Source organism: Psilocybe cubensis, chromosome 1 (assembly GCF_017499595.1).
Source record: "Psilocybe cubensis strain MGC-MH-2018 chromosome 1, whole genome shotgun sequence".
Lineage (NCBI taxonomy): Eukaryota > Fungi > Basidiomycota > Agaricomycetes > Agaricales > Agrocybaceae > Psilocybe > Psilocybe cubensis.
This window is the reverse complement of record NC_062999.1, coordinates 4,164,255-4,178,858: the sequence shown is the minus strand read 5'-3', so window position 1 is coordinate 4,178,858 and position 14,604 is coordinate 4,164,255. Positions and strand designations below refer to the sequence as shown.

The window sequence follows — 14,604 nt, the reverse complement described above, 5'->3', positions numbered from 1 at the left end:
ATTCGTTTATTACTCATAATTGCCCATAGACGTCATTCACTTTTTTCATTTTCCCATCAGATTCTTCAATTAAGCATCTCAACATTGAACTGGTGTTGCGTAGATAGCGACAATCTACAAACAGCTGGCGGTTTCCTTTTATCAGCTCTGCATCCCGATCCGCAGGTCGCCGCATTTCTCTACGCGGCACGATTGTTCATGTTCCATAACGGAACACTAGTGCTACCACAGCCTGGATTTAAGATATGGGTGCATTTAGTTAAATCGAAGAAAGCTCCACTTCTAAATCAGAGCTTTTTTACATCATCAAATGCTGGTAGCCCATCTGCTGCATGGTCATTTCTGCGAGGATGTCATTCATATTAATATAATATCAGCTCACCGCCGCTGTGTGAGGTCATGAGGGACCATGAGCAAAGAACTCCTCACAAACGTGGCATATGGGTGATGGTGTACCCGCAACCTCGGCGCTTGTTTGCTGCTGTACCAACACTGTAACATATCACCCTGTCAGCGCTGACCTTGGTAGGGCAAGATCACCCAGACTAAACTGTAATAACGAGAAAGCCGAGTGGACGGAGGTCATTGATGGATCAGAAGGTAGTCGAGCATGTATATTGGAGATTGTTGCATGTTTCTTTCAAAAATGACATTTACCTTTCTTTCCTTTTGACCGCGTCGCAACCCACAATGGAGCCATGTATTCACGGCAAGCGGTAACTCTGGGGAAAATGGCAAACACTGCTGTATACCATACAGTCCACCTGGGAATTGAACTCGTTGTGCCAGTACAGGTGAGATTTGTAGTTGGCGCTTAGGAGCACACACACCGAGTTCCAAACGTTGTTATACTACCGATTGTCTACGCAGGACTGTCCGGAGGCATTGCATTGTGCATACATGGTGCATAGAAACGACCATCATGACGGAAAAGTCTCAAGCGAAGCACAGTGTGTGGGGCCCAACGATGCCTGTCATCTGATGGAAAAGGCTTTTCGCTGCGCAATTCCAACATAAAATTAGTAGCAAGCATACTCAGACATCAATTTCTCGGTATGTTCTCAGCTGTGCCCTCAAGCGTGTCCCTTGTCCAGCGCTGAAATGTGTCAAACAGACATCATCCGAGTAATCCATAAAGTTGTCTATCAGAGCCGTTATTGCCGTAGAATTTGAAAGCTATAGAAATCAACGCACGAATAGGATCGAGACCAGCCTTGCCAGGACAAGTGTCTGGGTTTGCAATGGGGCATCCAGATGTAGGCTTTAATTGGGCAGGGGTGTCGGAGACTTCATCGCCGCTCGATGAACAAGATCCTCCCTAGCAAAATACTAGGTTCAGAGGTTGCGCTGATATTACTTTCAGACTTACCTCGAAAGTGTGGTAAAGTCCGACCCAATGACCGACTTCGTGTGTGAGCGTCTTGCCTTTGTTGAACGGAGCCAAATTGCCCCCAGGAAGGGTGCCATACTGGATCACAACCCCGTCGTCCTTCGGGAGACTCTTGTAGTCTGTGGGGAATGTCGCATGTCCTAGTAGGCCCTCTGCCTGTGTGTTATGGAACCTACGCACTCATTGGAGTTTGACCGTTGACCCGCAGAGTAGAAACCTAGCTTACCCAACGGTATACACATTGAGTGTTTCTGGTCCACCTTTTCTGAGTTTCTGTTTCATTTCAGTTTGCATAGCCCTAATATCTTTTAATATTTGACGCGAAATGCAGCATTCTTGAATGCGCACCCTTCAGGAGCAACACCGTTGAACCACCGCTTCGAGATGTATCTTGTTACCTTCGCCAGACGGTATTGTACTCCAGTGCTCTTGAAATCTCTATTCAGAACCGCAATCTGAGATTTGATCTGGTGCGCCCTGAAGATAAAAATGGGAATAAAAACCTACTTCTTCCGAGAATCAGAAGGGATTTGTAACGTACGGGATCCATCCTCCAGCGATAGTCTTATTTGCAGCAATAACATTGAAATATACGTCAATGACTGGCGCTACTGCCTTGGCAGTTTCTGGGGCTGCTATTCGCTGTGCAGCGAACTTGCGCTCGACAGACGCCTTTCTTTCCGCGCTGATGTGTGTACCGCATAGCCTAGATCGTCAGAATAAGAGCATATGTTAGCAAATAGCTGAAGAGCGAAAAAGACAGTACATGATACACACCTTTTGGCATTATATCGGTGGCTAGAAAAAGAGCTTGCAAAGGCCTTCTCCAGAGAGTACTCGCCTTGGGGTGCTGCTTGTACCAGGGAGATCGGCACTGTGATTGATGCTCCCAGCACGAGGAGGGTTTGAATCGCGGCGGAGATTTTCATATTTGACTTTGAATATCGTTAGTTTTCTGGCCTGCAGAAAACACTGATGAAGACGGTCAACGTGTGGGGTATAATATGCGCATGGTTAGCTTATATAGCTATCGGGTGAGGTGTGGCACCGCCAACCGTCATCAAATATGGACTGCCGCAGTTCTGAAACGGATTTAAAAGGTCAGAAAGCGGTCATCTCACTGCATGGTAACGCCAAGTATGTCGATTCTTGGGGCACCCAGAAACTGGGCCATCACTTTATATTTTGCTCATGCCGTGAGACCCAGGTGGCGGTCACGGTGGAATTGAACTACGAACTAGCGGGGAATCAGAGGATTGGTGAATCGTGCTACCACCAAGTCCAGTTTTCCCCGGAGCTAACCTTTTCGGATACTTACACAGAATAGCTTCTGGAGCTACTACACGGTACTTAGCGCTGAGTAACACAATTAAGTGACAAAATGTTAAGCGCAGGCCCATCAACATCGTGAACTCTGACACGGTGGGCGCCAGACCAAGACCTGGACCACTGTTTAATAGAAAAATATGAAAGGAACGAGAAATTAATGACCAATTCCGTCATTTTACGGAAACGTAAATCTTGACACATATTTCTCATACTAATATACTTGTCAATAGTGAGCGCCTGTATCATTTGTGATGGCCGACAAGGTTTGACAGGGCGCCTATCACTGACTTCGATGATACCTCATTCCAAAACAGGTTATCTATATACTAACTTGTGCGTGTAGCCTTATGCTGGTCAAAATTCTTGAAAGCTACGCCTGGTATCGGCAATGTGCTTTGGTTTACTCAGGTAAGTTTTGAGTTGATCAGTGGGAGGACGCTGATAGCCATATTTCACGAACGAAGATACGTCTTGTAGTAAGCTCCTGCTGAAATCACAAGCAATAACATCCCGTATAAAATCAGTGGACCGATTCCAGGTTGCTCAAGGAACTTGCAGCAAGAAGTTTGAAGTCGTAGGTCAGTGCATTCAATGTTAGGGGTAAATACCACGTGCATTCGTGAGAATGTCAAAGTCCGTCGTCATCGTCTGGAACGATGAGCACTTCCTGCTCTCAGGACTAACCACGGTCCACATCCCATTGCAATATTTTGCGATTGTGGACGACCAAAGACATGGCTACCTTATTTGCTTTGCTTTCCCTGCCAAAGACCTCGGAGGGCTTAACTGCCCTACGTCCGACAGTAGTCACAGAACAGAATGAAGGGTCGGCATCTCCTCCTCGCAAAGTTGCGCGGTTGACCGCCGATTCTGATTCTGCTTCTGCTTCTAGATCAAAGACAACAACGCACATCGGAGGGTCACTCCAAATCCGAGTGATTGGGGATTATAGTGTGTACTCCATAATCTTGACAAGATAGTGCCTCATTCTTCTCTAGAATCCAAGGAGAATCCCAAAGAAAAGCAATTGAATGTACTCCGAAGATGTATCAAAACGATATTGACACGCGAACCTGGCCCACACGATATCATCCCTGCCACCTATGAAAACATTTACAATACATGCCACAGCGTTGTCTCCGACTCCGACTGTGGAGAACAGTTGTACAATATTTTGAAGATTGAACTGCAACAATCGATCGGCCAATTGTCAAGGAACTTATTGTCGTCTCCTGAGAAAGAAATGACATGGCTATTCTCTTTTAATGCTGCGTTGAAATGGCTAGAGACTCAGATCGTGAGTTTTACTATTCAGACCCGAGTAACGTTGCTGAACGACGGACATAGTCTCTTTTGATATCTCTCTTGACATACTTGGACCAAGTTTATGTTATCCGCGAAAAGAATGTTCAGAGCATCCAGTGAGGTTGTTGGCCGCATCGAGTTTTGCTTGGATCTCACCTCTACCCAGCGATCTCGCCTATTCGATGGTTGCCTCAACCATCTTTGGAAATGCTCAAGTCATTGGGAGAATGCGAAGTGATGTGAAATCATGGCTTAATTGGGAGCGAGCAAACAAGTATAATATCATTCTTTTTCCTTGAGCATCCTCTAATTTGCTGTCAGTCGACCCCACCGAGATCGCGAAGTGATCCCTGCTCTGATCGAACATCTCCTTCGCCATCACCAGTACTCACCATTCGAAGAGTATTACATTGACATTACGCGTACTTTTTACCTGGAAGAATCATCGTTTAAATCAGTCGCTCTGAAAGCCGATCCCCAGCTTTTCTTTGACGAAGCTAGCGCGCGAATCAGAGAGGAAATTGAACGCAGCAATGCTGTTTTACCTGTCGCAACATGGAGCATTGTACGAGAGGTAACAGAGAATTCTCTGTGGAAAGGCAGATTGGAATGGCTGGCAAATGCTAGTATGTTCTCTTGTATATCTTGAAATACTTAAGCTGATCCACCTCACCAAGCTCTTTCATCCTACATGGATACCAAGAACTTTGAAAAACTGGGTTCCATGTATGCACTCTTCTCCAGAGTTGACGGGACGAAAGCTCTGTGCGATGCATTCGCAGCACATATAAGGGTATGTTAGTTATTTATTTTCCATTAATCTATATCCCCTGACTGTTTCTCCAGACAAGGGTAGCCAACATTGTCCAAGATGTCGACAGGGATGACGATATGGTTCAGCGTCTTCTAGACTTCAAGGACGTGGCCGACCAAGCTACTACCCGCTCATTCTTGGCCGAGAAGAGCCAAGTAACTGTCACGAATTCTTCCAATATTCCCATCACACCAATTGCCTCTGCCAGCGAGCTGCCCGCAAAACAGCCTGACCAACAATTCCTATACGCGCTGACAGATGCGTTCACAATAGGGTTCAAGTCCCGCCGATCGAAGCCTGCAGAGATGATTGCCAAGTATGTCGACAAATCTATGCGTAAAGGGCAGGGAAAACTTAGCGACGCCGAGTTCCAAGACATGTTGGACAAAGTTCTTGCACTGTATCGCTATACGGACGACAAAGATGTGTTTAGGACATTCTATCATCGAGGTCTTGCGAAGAGGTTGCTCCTGGAGAAGAGTGCCTCAGATGATTTTGAAAAGGCTATGTTGAAGAAGTTGAAAGAGAGTAAGTTTCTTTCCGTCTAATCATGTATTTTTTGTCCTGACCTTCTCTTTTTACAGAATACGACCCAGAGTTTGGTATGGGAGAAGATATGTTTAAAGACCTTGCTCTATCAAGGGAGTCCATTCGCGAATACCATAGCCGATTGCCAGAGGATAGCCCAGGGCATAAACTCACGGCCATGGTCCTGCAAAGGAGCGCATGGCCATTTTCTGCCCAGAAAGATTCTATCGACCTGCCCCCCGGCGTAAGTCACGCCTGTTGTATCTGTGCTCGATATTCCGTCTAACTTATCATTTCTACTTATAGATGCAAGAGGAACTCACGAAATATACGGATTACTACAAATCAAAGCATACTGGACATGTCCTTGCGTGGAACCACTCTCTCGGCACCGCCACTCTGAAAGCAAGGTTCAATACTGGGGCCAAGGAGCTGACTGTCAGTTTGTACCAGGCTATCGTTCTGCTTTTATTCAATGAATCTCCCGAAATTCCGTATGCTGATATCAAAGAGCAAACAAGCATGGGTACGCACCGTTATCTTATTTGAAGGTGCTCATAAGGAGATCTCATCATCCTTGTCATACTTTCTTAGACGAAGCCGAATTGAAGAGGACTTTGCAGAGTCTAGCTTGCGGGAAGAAAAAGGTTCTTAAGAAGGTTCCGGTTGGAAGGGATGTCGACGATACCGACGTGTTCCACTTCAACCCCGACTTCAAGGATCCTCATCCTAAAGTACACATTAACTCTATTCAAGCGAAAGTCTCGGTGAGTAATTGATAATAATATCACTGTCGTAATTTAAGGCTCTGATCACCCCTGACTCGTAGCCCGAGGAATCTAAGAAGACCAACGCATCCATTGAGGATGACAGGAAGCATTACCTCGACGCTGCGATTGTGCGCGTGATGAAGGCCCGCAAAGAAATGACCTATGAACAGCTTAAGGCGGCGACTATCGACGCGGTCAAGAACCACTTTGTGCCACAAGTCGAAACCATCAAGAGGCGAATCGACACCCTCGTGGAGACGGAATATCTCGAAAGAAGCGAAACCGATAGAAGCGTGTATAAGTATATTGCATAGGTTATGTATGGAATATTTGTACTATCAGCATTGGTTACAGATCTTGGTTTCCCAACCATCTATTGACGAGCTCGAGGGCCTCCTTGGGTTTGTCATAAGGAACCTACGATGGTTTTGATGAGGTTGATAACATCGAAAATGAGGAAAGACACGAACCATATGTCCTGCACCGTCGATTGTGGCGTACGTCAGACCCTTGGCACTCCTAGTCATGCCCGCCTTCTTGCCAGCAACACTCCACTCCCTCAGAGGCAGCACGCTGAACTCTTTGTGACCGTTCCATTCGAACTCGAGCGTCCATCGCTCGTTCCCGACGTGGTTGCATATCCAATCGTTACGTCCGACATAGATGAGCGCGCGGACGCCGCGGTCGAGCAGAGCGGACACATAGTGGTGCGTCGGGTGGAATTCGTCCAGTTTGGCGTAGAACCGCGAACCGACGTCGTTGGAGCACGACGAGAAGTTGGCTGTGATGGACGGGTCGACGCCGAGCGTCGAGCGCACGTCGGCGCGATCGAGGAATGATGAAATGTGCCTGATGTATTTGTGAGAGTGAAATCTTTTGAGAATTGGGGTAAAGACGTACTTGGTGACTGGGTAGCATAGTGTGTCGCTGATTTCACCTTCACAGTCACGACTGATGTCGTAAGGGTTCTTGGCTGTCTGGTTGTTAGTGATGACGCTTTTTTTGGATTCAAATATCAGCTTACTGGAACTAAAGAAGGGGGCAGAGAGCTCTTGAGAACAAAATACATTTGCGGCTTCGCATGAGATGGCGTCAAGTTGGTCGACACATGATTCTTTCAACCATTTCTTGCATCTTGGGATCTGGAGGAGGTTATAAATGAGATATGAGGAGTGCTTTTGCGCGCCAAGTGGATGATGCTGACCGTTTGCTTCATGCGAGTGCATGTTCTTGTATAAATTAGCGACTCAGAATTGCAACAACATGATCCATTGATAGACTCACGAAATGTCAAGAATCGGCGCTACAGATGCGGGGGTGCATGCCATGTCGTAGTACGATGGAATCATGGTGTAAAAGTCAGTGATTCCGTTTCCTGTATGCAATTTTGCTTCAGAAAAAGCGTTAGGTACAACAACCATTATAGAACGTACCGATCATGATAGAAGTGAGATTAATTGGGGTCATTCCGGCCTCTACAAGCTTCTTGTTCTGGTCGTAAACTTCTGCTGCGAAAACAGGAATGTAGCGACCCCCGTACGATTCGCCGGCCATGTGGAATGCTCTGCCCTTGAATTTGCTAAAGTTCTCGAAGAAAATGGCAACGAATGCAGCTATATCCTTCGCGGCTTCCTCTGTCGTGCTCTAATCATAAAGTTAATGGGGACGTCGGGGCAATTTAGGGGCGCGTTACGCACCACAACTTCACCATAGTCTGCATAAGAAAATCCAACACCGATAGGTTGGTCGACAAAGAAGATGTTCGCGTTCGAGTTCCACGATTCGGGGTGGAATTTGGTTCCGTTAGCATCTAGTACTCTGCAGGGGCCTTGAATGTATATAATCACCTGCAAGTCGAAATTCAGCGGGTAGCACTCACCGAGTTCCATGAAAAGCCCGAGAGAAGAAGAGCACCCAGGGCCTACGACGGTTAATCCAATATATATCCCATTGCCTGAATTAACACGAACCTCCGTTGGTCCAAAATATGACATCGTCTTTGTCGGGGTTGTTTCTGCTCTCGAAGAAGTAGAAGAACAGATGGCGCGCTTCAATATCGATGTACCCCGTGTATGACCTTTTTCAAAGGCGCCCCTCAGCAACAACGCCGCACCCAACTACACCGTGACCTTACTTTACTGTCTCGTCGCAGAATTGCGACTTCTTGACGCGCACGCTGTAACGAGGGAATTCAGGATGGCTGAGCGTCGTAAACTCGGTTTCAGATAGGATTGACAGGTCTTCAGCTGGTGTGAATAAGCCTTCGTTATATTGCCCATGGTTGGCTGTGTCAAGTAACTTAGTACAAACTGCTTTCGCGAAGTTGTTGATGCTTTTTGAACTCACCAGCAAAAGTGCGCTGGTAATCGTGCTGTGCCAACGCCAACGCTCCTAAGTACAGCAAGCCAGCAGCCCAGAACATGGTAGTCAACAAGATAGTCCAGTCTGGGAATGTATGTTGATAATCCAGAGGTTAGGACCAGGAGCGCGTGGCTCAAAGCTAATGTGAGAAAGAATAGCACATAACGATAAGATAAAATTCGGCAAGTAGCTCTGCTTGATATTTTACACGCGTCTGCTGGTCTGAAGCGCTGCGGAAGTTGATTACAAAAAAAGATTCCATAAATTACTTTACAGTGATGACACGCTGCTGTACAAAAAACAAGCAAAACTTTTCCCGCTAGCCGACTTGAACGACTGACCTCGTCATAATCAAACAACGTGATTACTAGTGACGCGCTCTACCACTGAGCTAAGCGGGATATACACGGACTGCCTGTTTTGCGGTTATGTTCAGAAAGGCTCACGTTAGGGAATTGAAGTACAAATGAGTCAATGACTAAAAGTGCATGGAATTATTATTTAAAACGCGAATGTGCTCTCCGGAGGAAATTGAGGTTCAACGTCAAACAGTCATGGTATTGTAAACTGCTGAAATACAACAGTCTCAACAATTGTAGAGAAACTACAATTCCTGATTATTCAACCATCGAGTTACAAGCACTAGTGATTCCTTGGGCTTGTCAAAAGGCACCTATCCCAATATAACATGTGAACAAGTATTTTATGAAATAAAACAAACCACAAACCATGTGTCCCGCCCCGTCAACACTGACATACGTCAATCCTTTCGCACTTCTGGTGAAACCAGCCTTCCGATCGTCAATTTTCCATTCCCTCAGTGGCTGCGATGCAAATTCGTCATGTCCACTCCAGTCAAACTGTGTCGTCCAAGCTTCATTTCCGAGATCGTTGCAGATCCAATCGTTTCTCCCGACGTAGATCAAGACACGCACACCCCGATCCAGTAGCGCTGCGACATGGTCGTAGGTTGGATGCAAGCCATCGAGGGTATTAGCAAAATCACTATTAACCTTCATAGACATTATATTGAATTTGGGCGCGGTGGAATCAATACCCATAGCTTGCCGAGTTTCGGGGAGGTTGATGTACTTTTCGACATCTCTGTAACATAGCGATCAGCATGGGTAGAGTGGAATACGTGAAATCTTCCATACTCGGTGAGGAAGTAACAGGCAGTCTTTTCAGGTGCGCCTTCGCATTTGCGTGTGATATCGTATGGACTGATACCTACACATTGGTGTTAAGAGTCCATTACCCATGGCGCAAAATGTGGAATTCTCAAACCGGTGGCGGAGAAAGGTCCTATTAATTGCTCTTCACAGAACGACACTGCAGCACTGCAACTAATGGCATCAAATTGGTCTATACAAGATTCTGTCATCCATTTTTTACATCTAGGGAGCTTCATATAGGTCAGAACAATGGCATCATACAAAACAGAAGCATACGAACAACTTGCTTCATCTTAATGCATGTTCTACCAATTTGTCAGTGTACACATATCAACTCAAGCAAATATGTACCATCTACCTAATATCGAGAATCGGAGAGCCTGACGCCGCGGTACATGATTTATCGTAGTATGACAGTCCCATAGTGAAAATATCTGTGTCCCCGTTTCCTTCGTTCACATAATTTTAACTATAAGCCAGTGAGACGCAAGACAAGCCAGTCTGAGCTCACCTATCATAATGGATGTTAAATTGACAGGTACCAATCCAGCCTGAGCCAACTTCTGGTTTTGATCGAATACCTCAGACGCAAAAACGGGAATATATCGTCCCTATCAATAATCAGCTCAATCTCTGTAAACATAACACATCAACCTACTCCATATGACTCGCTTGCCATGTGCAATGGTCTCCCTTTAAATTTACTGAAATTTTCGAAGAATATAGCAATAAATGCAGCTATGTCTTTTGCAGCCTCCTCGGTTGTAGTCTGTCGTAACAATATAAACAATATTGATGAATGCACGATGACGTTGATCATGCACGTACCACAGTTTCACCGTAATCTGCATATGAATATCCGACGCCTACCGGTTGGTCGACGAAGAAGATATTAGCATTTGAGTTCCAAGAGTATGGGTGGTACTCTGTGTGGGTGGAATTTACGACCCTGCACGGACCTTGCATATGTCGACTTGTGTAAGTAAATCAACAGGTACAATGGATGTATTATCCCCATACCCATTTCCATGAATAGTCCCATCGCGGAGGACCCACCGGGACCTACCAGAAGAAACCTTTGCTCGAGCCAGTCACATGCGCATACTAAATTTACGAACCTCCATTCACCCAAAAGATCACATCGTCTTTGTCTGGGTCTGCTCTGCTTTCGAAGAAATAAAAGTACAAATGTCGCGCCTCGATATCTATGTAGCCAGTGTAAGAACTAGAGAATGAACGCCATAAGCACACAAAATCACAAATGGGAAGGACATCCAGATCTTACTTGACCGTTCCGTCGCAGAAGTTTGACTTCTTTACACGAACGCAATAGCGCGGGAATGCTGGATGACCGAGCATTGTGTATTCAGTCTCCGACAGCGTTGACATGTCGACCAAAGGCGTCTGGGACTGGCCATGAATCGCCTGGACCTTTTGTGATTCCACACTTGAACTAAGAGCAAAAGCGGTCCAAGAAATTAAGCTGCCCAGAAGCAAGCCGGACAAGATCATGGTAGTGGTAAATCAACAAGAAAGGCGGACATATAGTGACTGTGAATACAGAATACGGGGTTGTGCGCAGCATTGGAGCACATGGTCTGGGTCCCTGATAATGATGATGGTGGGTCAATGGATATCCTTACGCATGTACGTACACAACAAATAAGGGTCTCTTTCTAGAGAAGTTTAGAGATATGTGAGATTTTGGTGTACTAGGAAATTCCAGAGAGGTTGCAAATGCTCGATTTATCGGTGACGGCAAGGATCTAACATGGGTGATGAGAAAATATTTCCAAAAGCAATTTTGCCGCTGGCATTCACGGCATTTTCCATCGGATCTTGAATAGACACACGGCATACAAGCCGACATCAATTTCAGCTTCGCGCACTTTGTCAAAAACAACATGATTATAAGAATCAGTAGGCAGATATTTGCAAGCAATATTGGTGGGCTCTACATGACATTCAGATTATATCCGCTATATAATTGAAGAAATCAATATTACCTCTTTACTTGACGATGCATATGAGTTGTTCAACTGTTTCTTGACAGGATTGTCTAACACTCGGTCGATCCTCCAACTTTATGTGAATCGTCAGTCATAGTACGCCCAGCCAGGATGTAAATATTTGCCAAGTTAATTTATCAGCGACTGTTGACTGGTAGGGTCCAGCAAAGGACGTGAACAGACCTGGAATAAGCCGCAAAAATGGGATGCAACAATACGTCGATATTGCCTACACAAAAGGCTGTAGCTAGATTTCTCTATGGTACCTGAACTGAGTCCCATGGCTCAATTTGAGTGATAGGTGAATATGGTTTTCTGACAGAAACAGTGGACTATATCCAAATGACAAGTCCCACTATGTCACGCCGACGCGGCTTGCCACAAGCTTTTGCTGGTACATTTTAAGGCTCACAAAGCTTCGCGGGTTCGCCCTCAGATTGAATTGAAGTCTGCTCCACCTCGCTCTCGCAATCCCATTGGTCGGCCAGAGCTTACGCTAAATTGTAGTGGACGGTGTGAACTCTCCCAGACACATTGATCTACAGCGGCGTGGCTGGTGCGGTATTTTCCATGATTTGCGGTTCCTTGGGAACATTGTGCAAAGGTGGCCTCGCACGCTGGAAGTCTGATTGCCATTGTGCCTCGAGCTCGAGAGATTCGTTCCGCAGGGCTATATTTTGATGCAGTCCTCACTGGGATGACAAGAATCTATCAGATGCAGACAGATTCTTCCTCCTAGGAAAAGCGAGTTGGTTATGCACCAACAATGTTACGCTGTAGTCCAACAGGTATCAATCCAAAATGACTTTATTTTACAAGGAAATTACCTTACGATGCACGGTTAGTCCTTTTAACATGTCATTTGTTTCCGAGTAGGAGAACATGCACGCGACTGGATCAGGATTTATGAGGCCCTCAAGTAGCTCATGCTTCATAGCAGTACAGCGTCGAATCTAGATCCGTCGAGAAAGCAGAGAACGAAACATAAATAGACAGCGCGAAAGATGCACCAAGACGAGTGATGCCCAGCCAAAGTCTAGACAGCGGTCTTCTTTGGGTACGGAGAAATCCAGCTTTGCTGAGGGAACTTGAGAAAGCATAGCCGCTATACCTACGGTGGACTGCCTGCCTGATAAACATTGGTTCATATTGATCTGTGTGGCGCACACGATCGTTGACTCGGTTCGGCACCAGGGACATTATGTTGGGGCGAGTATATGTATAGCTGTATATGTATAGCATCTACCAATAACGCAAACACAACCTACACATGGTCCTCTGGATATACAAATCCTGATAGTAAGCATTAGCGTAGGAAGGCGAGCAACACTCACCAGTGTGCCATAGCACTTTGATTTTGTGTTGCACACTAATAAACATATTCTAAACGAAATGTATAGCGCCTAAATTAAGACGAACTACGCCGGGACTGCAGTTCAGTCAACCGCAGTTTGTTTGACGTGATAGTTGGTGATCACAGGGCCTAGAGAAAGGATTGGTTTCAGAAAGTAGCTAGAGTTGCATGAGAATCGCGCCTGGGCTCACGCCGGCGGCTTGAGGAGTAGCATCGAGATGTAGGCAGTTTGGGATGGTGGAAGAACAAGAGAAGGAGTGTGTATTGGAGGGACGAACATGTGGTTGTAGCCGATGGAGGAGGTCAGCTGGGCACAAGTCCGCTCCCAGGGCGCGGCTTCTGTCTCACTCTGACGCGTCTTCTTTTCTGTCAAACTCGATCGCATTGCTTCAAGTTGCTACATACTTGTCTACGCTACCAACTTCATTTCTATCCTAGGCGGAGTCTTATCTCACTCATCTGCTCACTCGAGGCTTACATCAACGCTCTCTCCACTCACCGTGCTTTCCCAGACATTGGTCTGTGCTGACCGACTCACCTTCCCTAAATCTCCTCTCCTCTCATGTCCATCGCGCCGTACTGAGCGCATACCAATGCTGAGTGCCAACACCTTGCTAGCCAAGGCACAGGTGGACGGTCAGTAACAGCGCGTCAACTAGAGTGCCAACGACTCACCTTGCTGTTACTAGTGTACTCGCACGCGCCCTCCCTCCCTCTGCATCTCAAACACACACTATCCTACCCCGACAGTCGTGTTGCCACCTTGGTGCGTGCAACATTGTCTCCCACTCACCTTTTGTCAACATTCTGGTTCATTGCAGGTGTCACCAACGTACTCAAAGGTCAGGGGGACGGGACGAATGGCTGCTCTCGCGGGGTGGATACAAGTACGTTACATAGGTTGACATTGCTTACCTGGTCACCATCAAGCTCGTGTCCCGCTCCATCAAGCTCATGTCCCGTCGTGTCCTCACCGTCTCCGAGGTTGTCATCCTCGCAGTCGCGTCGGTGTGTCCCGTTGTATTGTCCTCCAGTTACACCTTCGTCGTCGTCGTGGTCGGGGCAGCCGGTGTAACCCTGCTGTGGGGATGCGTCAGCAACGGCGTAAAGGCATTTTTTTGGGACATTTTACCATGGGCGTATCCAGCATGCCGTGGTCAGAACGAGAGCACAGGCGGGATCTACAGAGTGCGTATAGGTAAGTCACACATTCTATTGCGAATGCTGCTGCTTACACGCTCTCAGACGACGCCCGACGCGTTTCGGGGTCAAAAACAAGTGTTGGGCGCGGGGATGCATTAAGGCTGCGCGTTGGCGACCGGCGTTGCGTTCATGTGTCTGCCAGCTGTGCCAGCTGGTGCTTTGTACTACGGTTGGTCAGCTTGTTGTGTCGCGTCGCAGGGACACTTACATCGACGGTGTCGCACTTGTGGGCGAGAGGAACGGTCTGGGGGCGGTATCAGCTGCGAGGAAGGATGAGAGCGGCTGTGACTCACAGTGGGACGCGGTTGGTGTTGGTGCAGAGCTGGAGGGAAAGGAGAGGAGATGAGAGAAAAGGCCGAGGGGATG

General features: G+C 46.8%; 5 protein-coding genes and 1 non-coding gene across 6 annotated transcripts; 1 reads left to right on the top strand and 5 right to left on the bottom strand.

Annotated features, from left to right (window-relative positions):
* Positions 1-1,035: 1,035 nt before the first annotated feature.
* Positions 1,036-2,319, bottom strand: JR316_0001411 (Extracellular metalloprotease; the record flags this gene model as incomplete). Its single annotated transcript, XM_047887216.1, has 7 exons — positions 1,036-1,142; positions 1,195-1,318; positions 1,370-1,562; positions 1,617-1,688; positions 1,739-1,867; positions 1,932-2,096; positions 2,168-2,319. The coding sequence occupies 7 exons, from the start codon at positions 2,317-2,319 to the stop codon at positions 1,036-1,038; spliced, it is 942 nt and encodes a 313-aa protein (XP_047754962.1).
* A 1,134-nt stretch (positions 2,320-3,453) lies between these two features.
* On the top strand, positions 3,454-6,450 carry JR316_0001410 (Cullin-4; the record flags this gene model as incomplete). The annotated part of the gene is made up of 11 exons (XM_047887215.1): positions 3,454-3,670; positions 3,718-4,016; positions 4,067-4,140; positions 4,191-4,298; positions 4,346-4,650; positions 4,702-4,817; positions 4,871-5,366; positions 5,423-5,610; positions 5,673-5,892; positions 5,961-6,133; positions 6,196-6,450. 11 exons carry the CDS (start codon positions 3,454-3,456, stop codon positions 6,448-6,450), a joined length of 2,451 nt encoding a protein of 816 aa, XP_047754961.1.
* A 34-nt stretch (positions 6,451-6,484) lies between these two features.
* Positions 6,485-8,558, bottom strand: JR316_0001409 (Carboxypeptidase Y-like protein A; the record flags this gene model as incomplete). The annotated part of the gene is made up of 12 exons (XM_047887214.1): positions 6,485-6,553; positions 6,607-6,985; positions 7,037-7,109; positions 7,161-7,278; positions 7,341-7,365; positions 7,421-7,511; positions 7,570-7,780; positions 7,834-7,964; positions 8,016-8,057; positions 8,107-8,213; positions 8,271-8,421; positions 8,483-8,558. 12 exons carry the CDS (start codon positions 8,556-8,558, stop codon positions 6,485-6,487), a joined length of 1,473 nt encoding a protein of 490 aa, XP_047754960.1.
* A 252-nt stretch (positions 8,559-8,810) lies between these two features.
* Positions 8,811-8,898, bottom strand: JR316_0001408. The gene has a single exon. It is a non-coding gene; the product is annotated as a tRNA-Thr (tRNA).
* A 203-nt stretch (positions 8,899-9,101) lies between these two features.
* JR316_0001407 (Carboxypeptidase Y) lies at positions 9,102-11,184 on the bottom strand (the record flags this gene model as incomplete). The annotated part of the gene is made up of 12 exons (XM_047887213.1): positions 9,102-9,170; positions 9,226-9,601; positions 9,655-9,727; positions 9,785-9,902; positions 9,953-9,977; positions 10,031-10,121; positions 10,184-10,283; positions 10,331-10,441; positions 10,501-10,631; positions 10,693-10,734; positions 10,791-10,897; positions 10,958-11,184. 12 exons carry the CDS (start codon positions 11,182-11,184, stop codon positions 9,102-9,104), a joined length of 1,470 nt encoding a protein of 489 aa, XP_047754959.1.
* Positions 11,185-12,220: 1,036 nt separating this feature from the next.
* JR316_0001406 (uncharacterized protein) lies at positions 12,221-12,881 on the bottom strand (the record flags this gene model as incomplete). The annotated part of the gene is made up of 2 exons (XM_047887212.1): positions 12,221-12,351; positions 12,692-12,881. 2 exons carry the CDS (start codon positions 12,879-12,881, stop codon positions 12,221-12,223), a joined length of 321 nt encoding a protein of 106 aa, XP_047754958.1.
* Between the last annotated feature and the right edge of the window lie 1,723 nt (positions 12,882-14,604).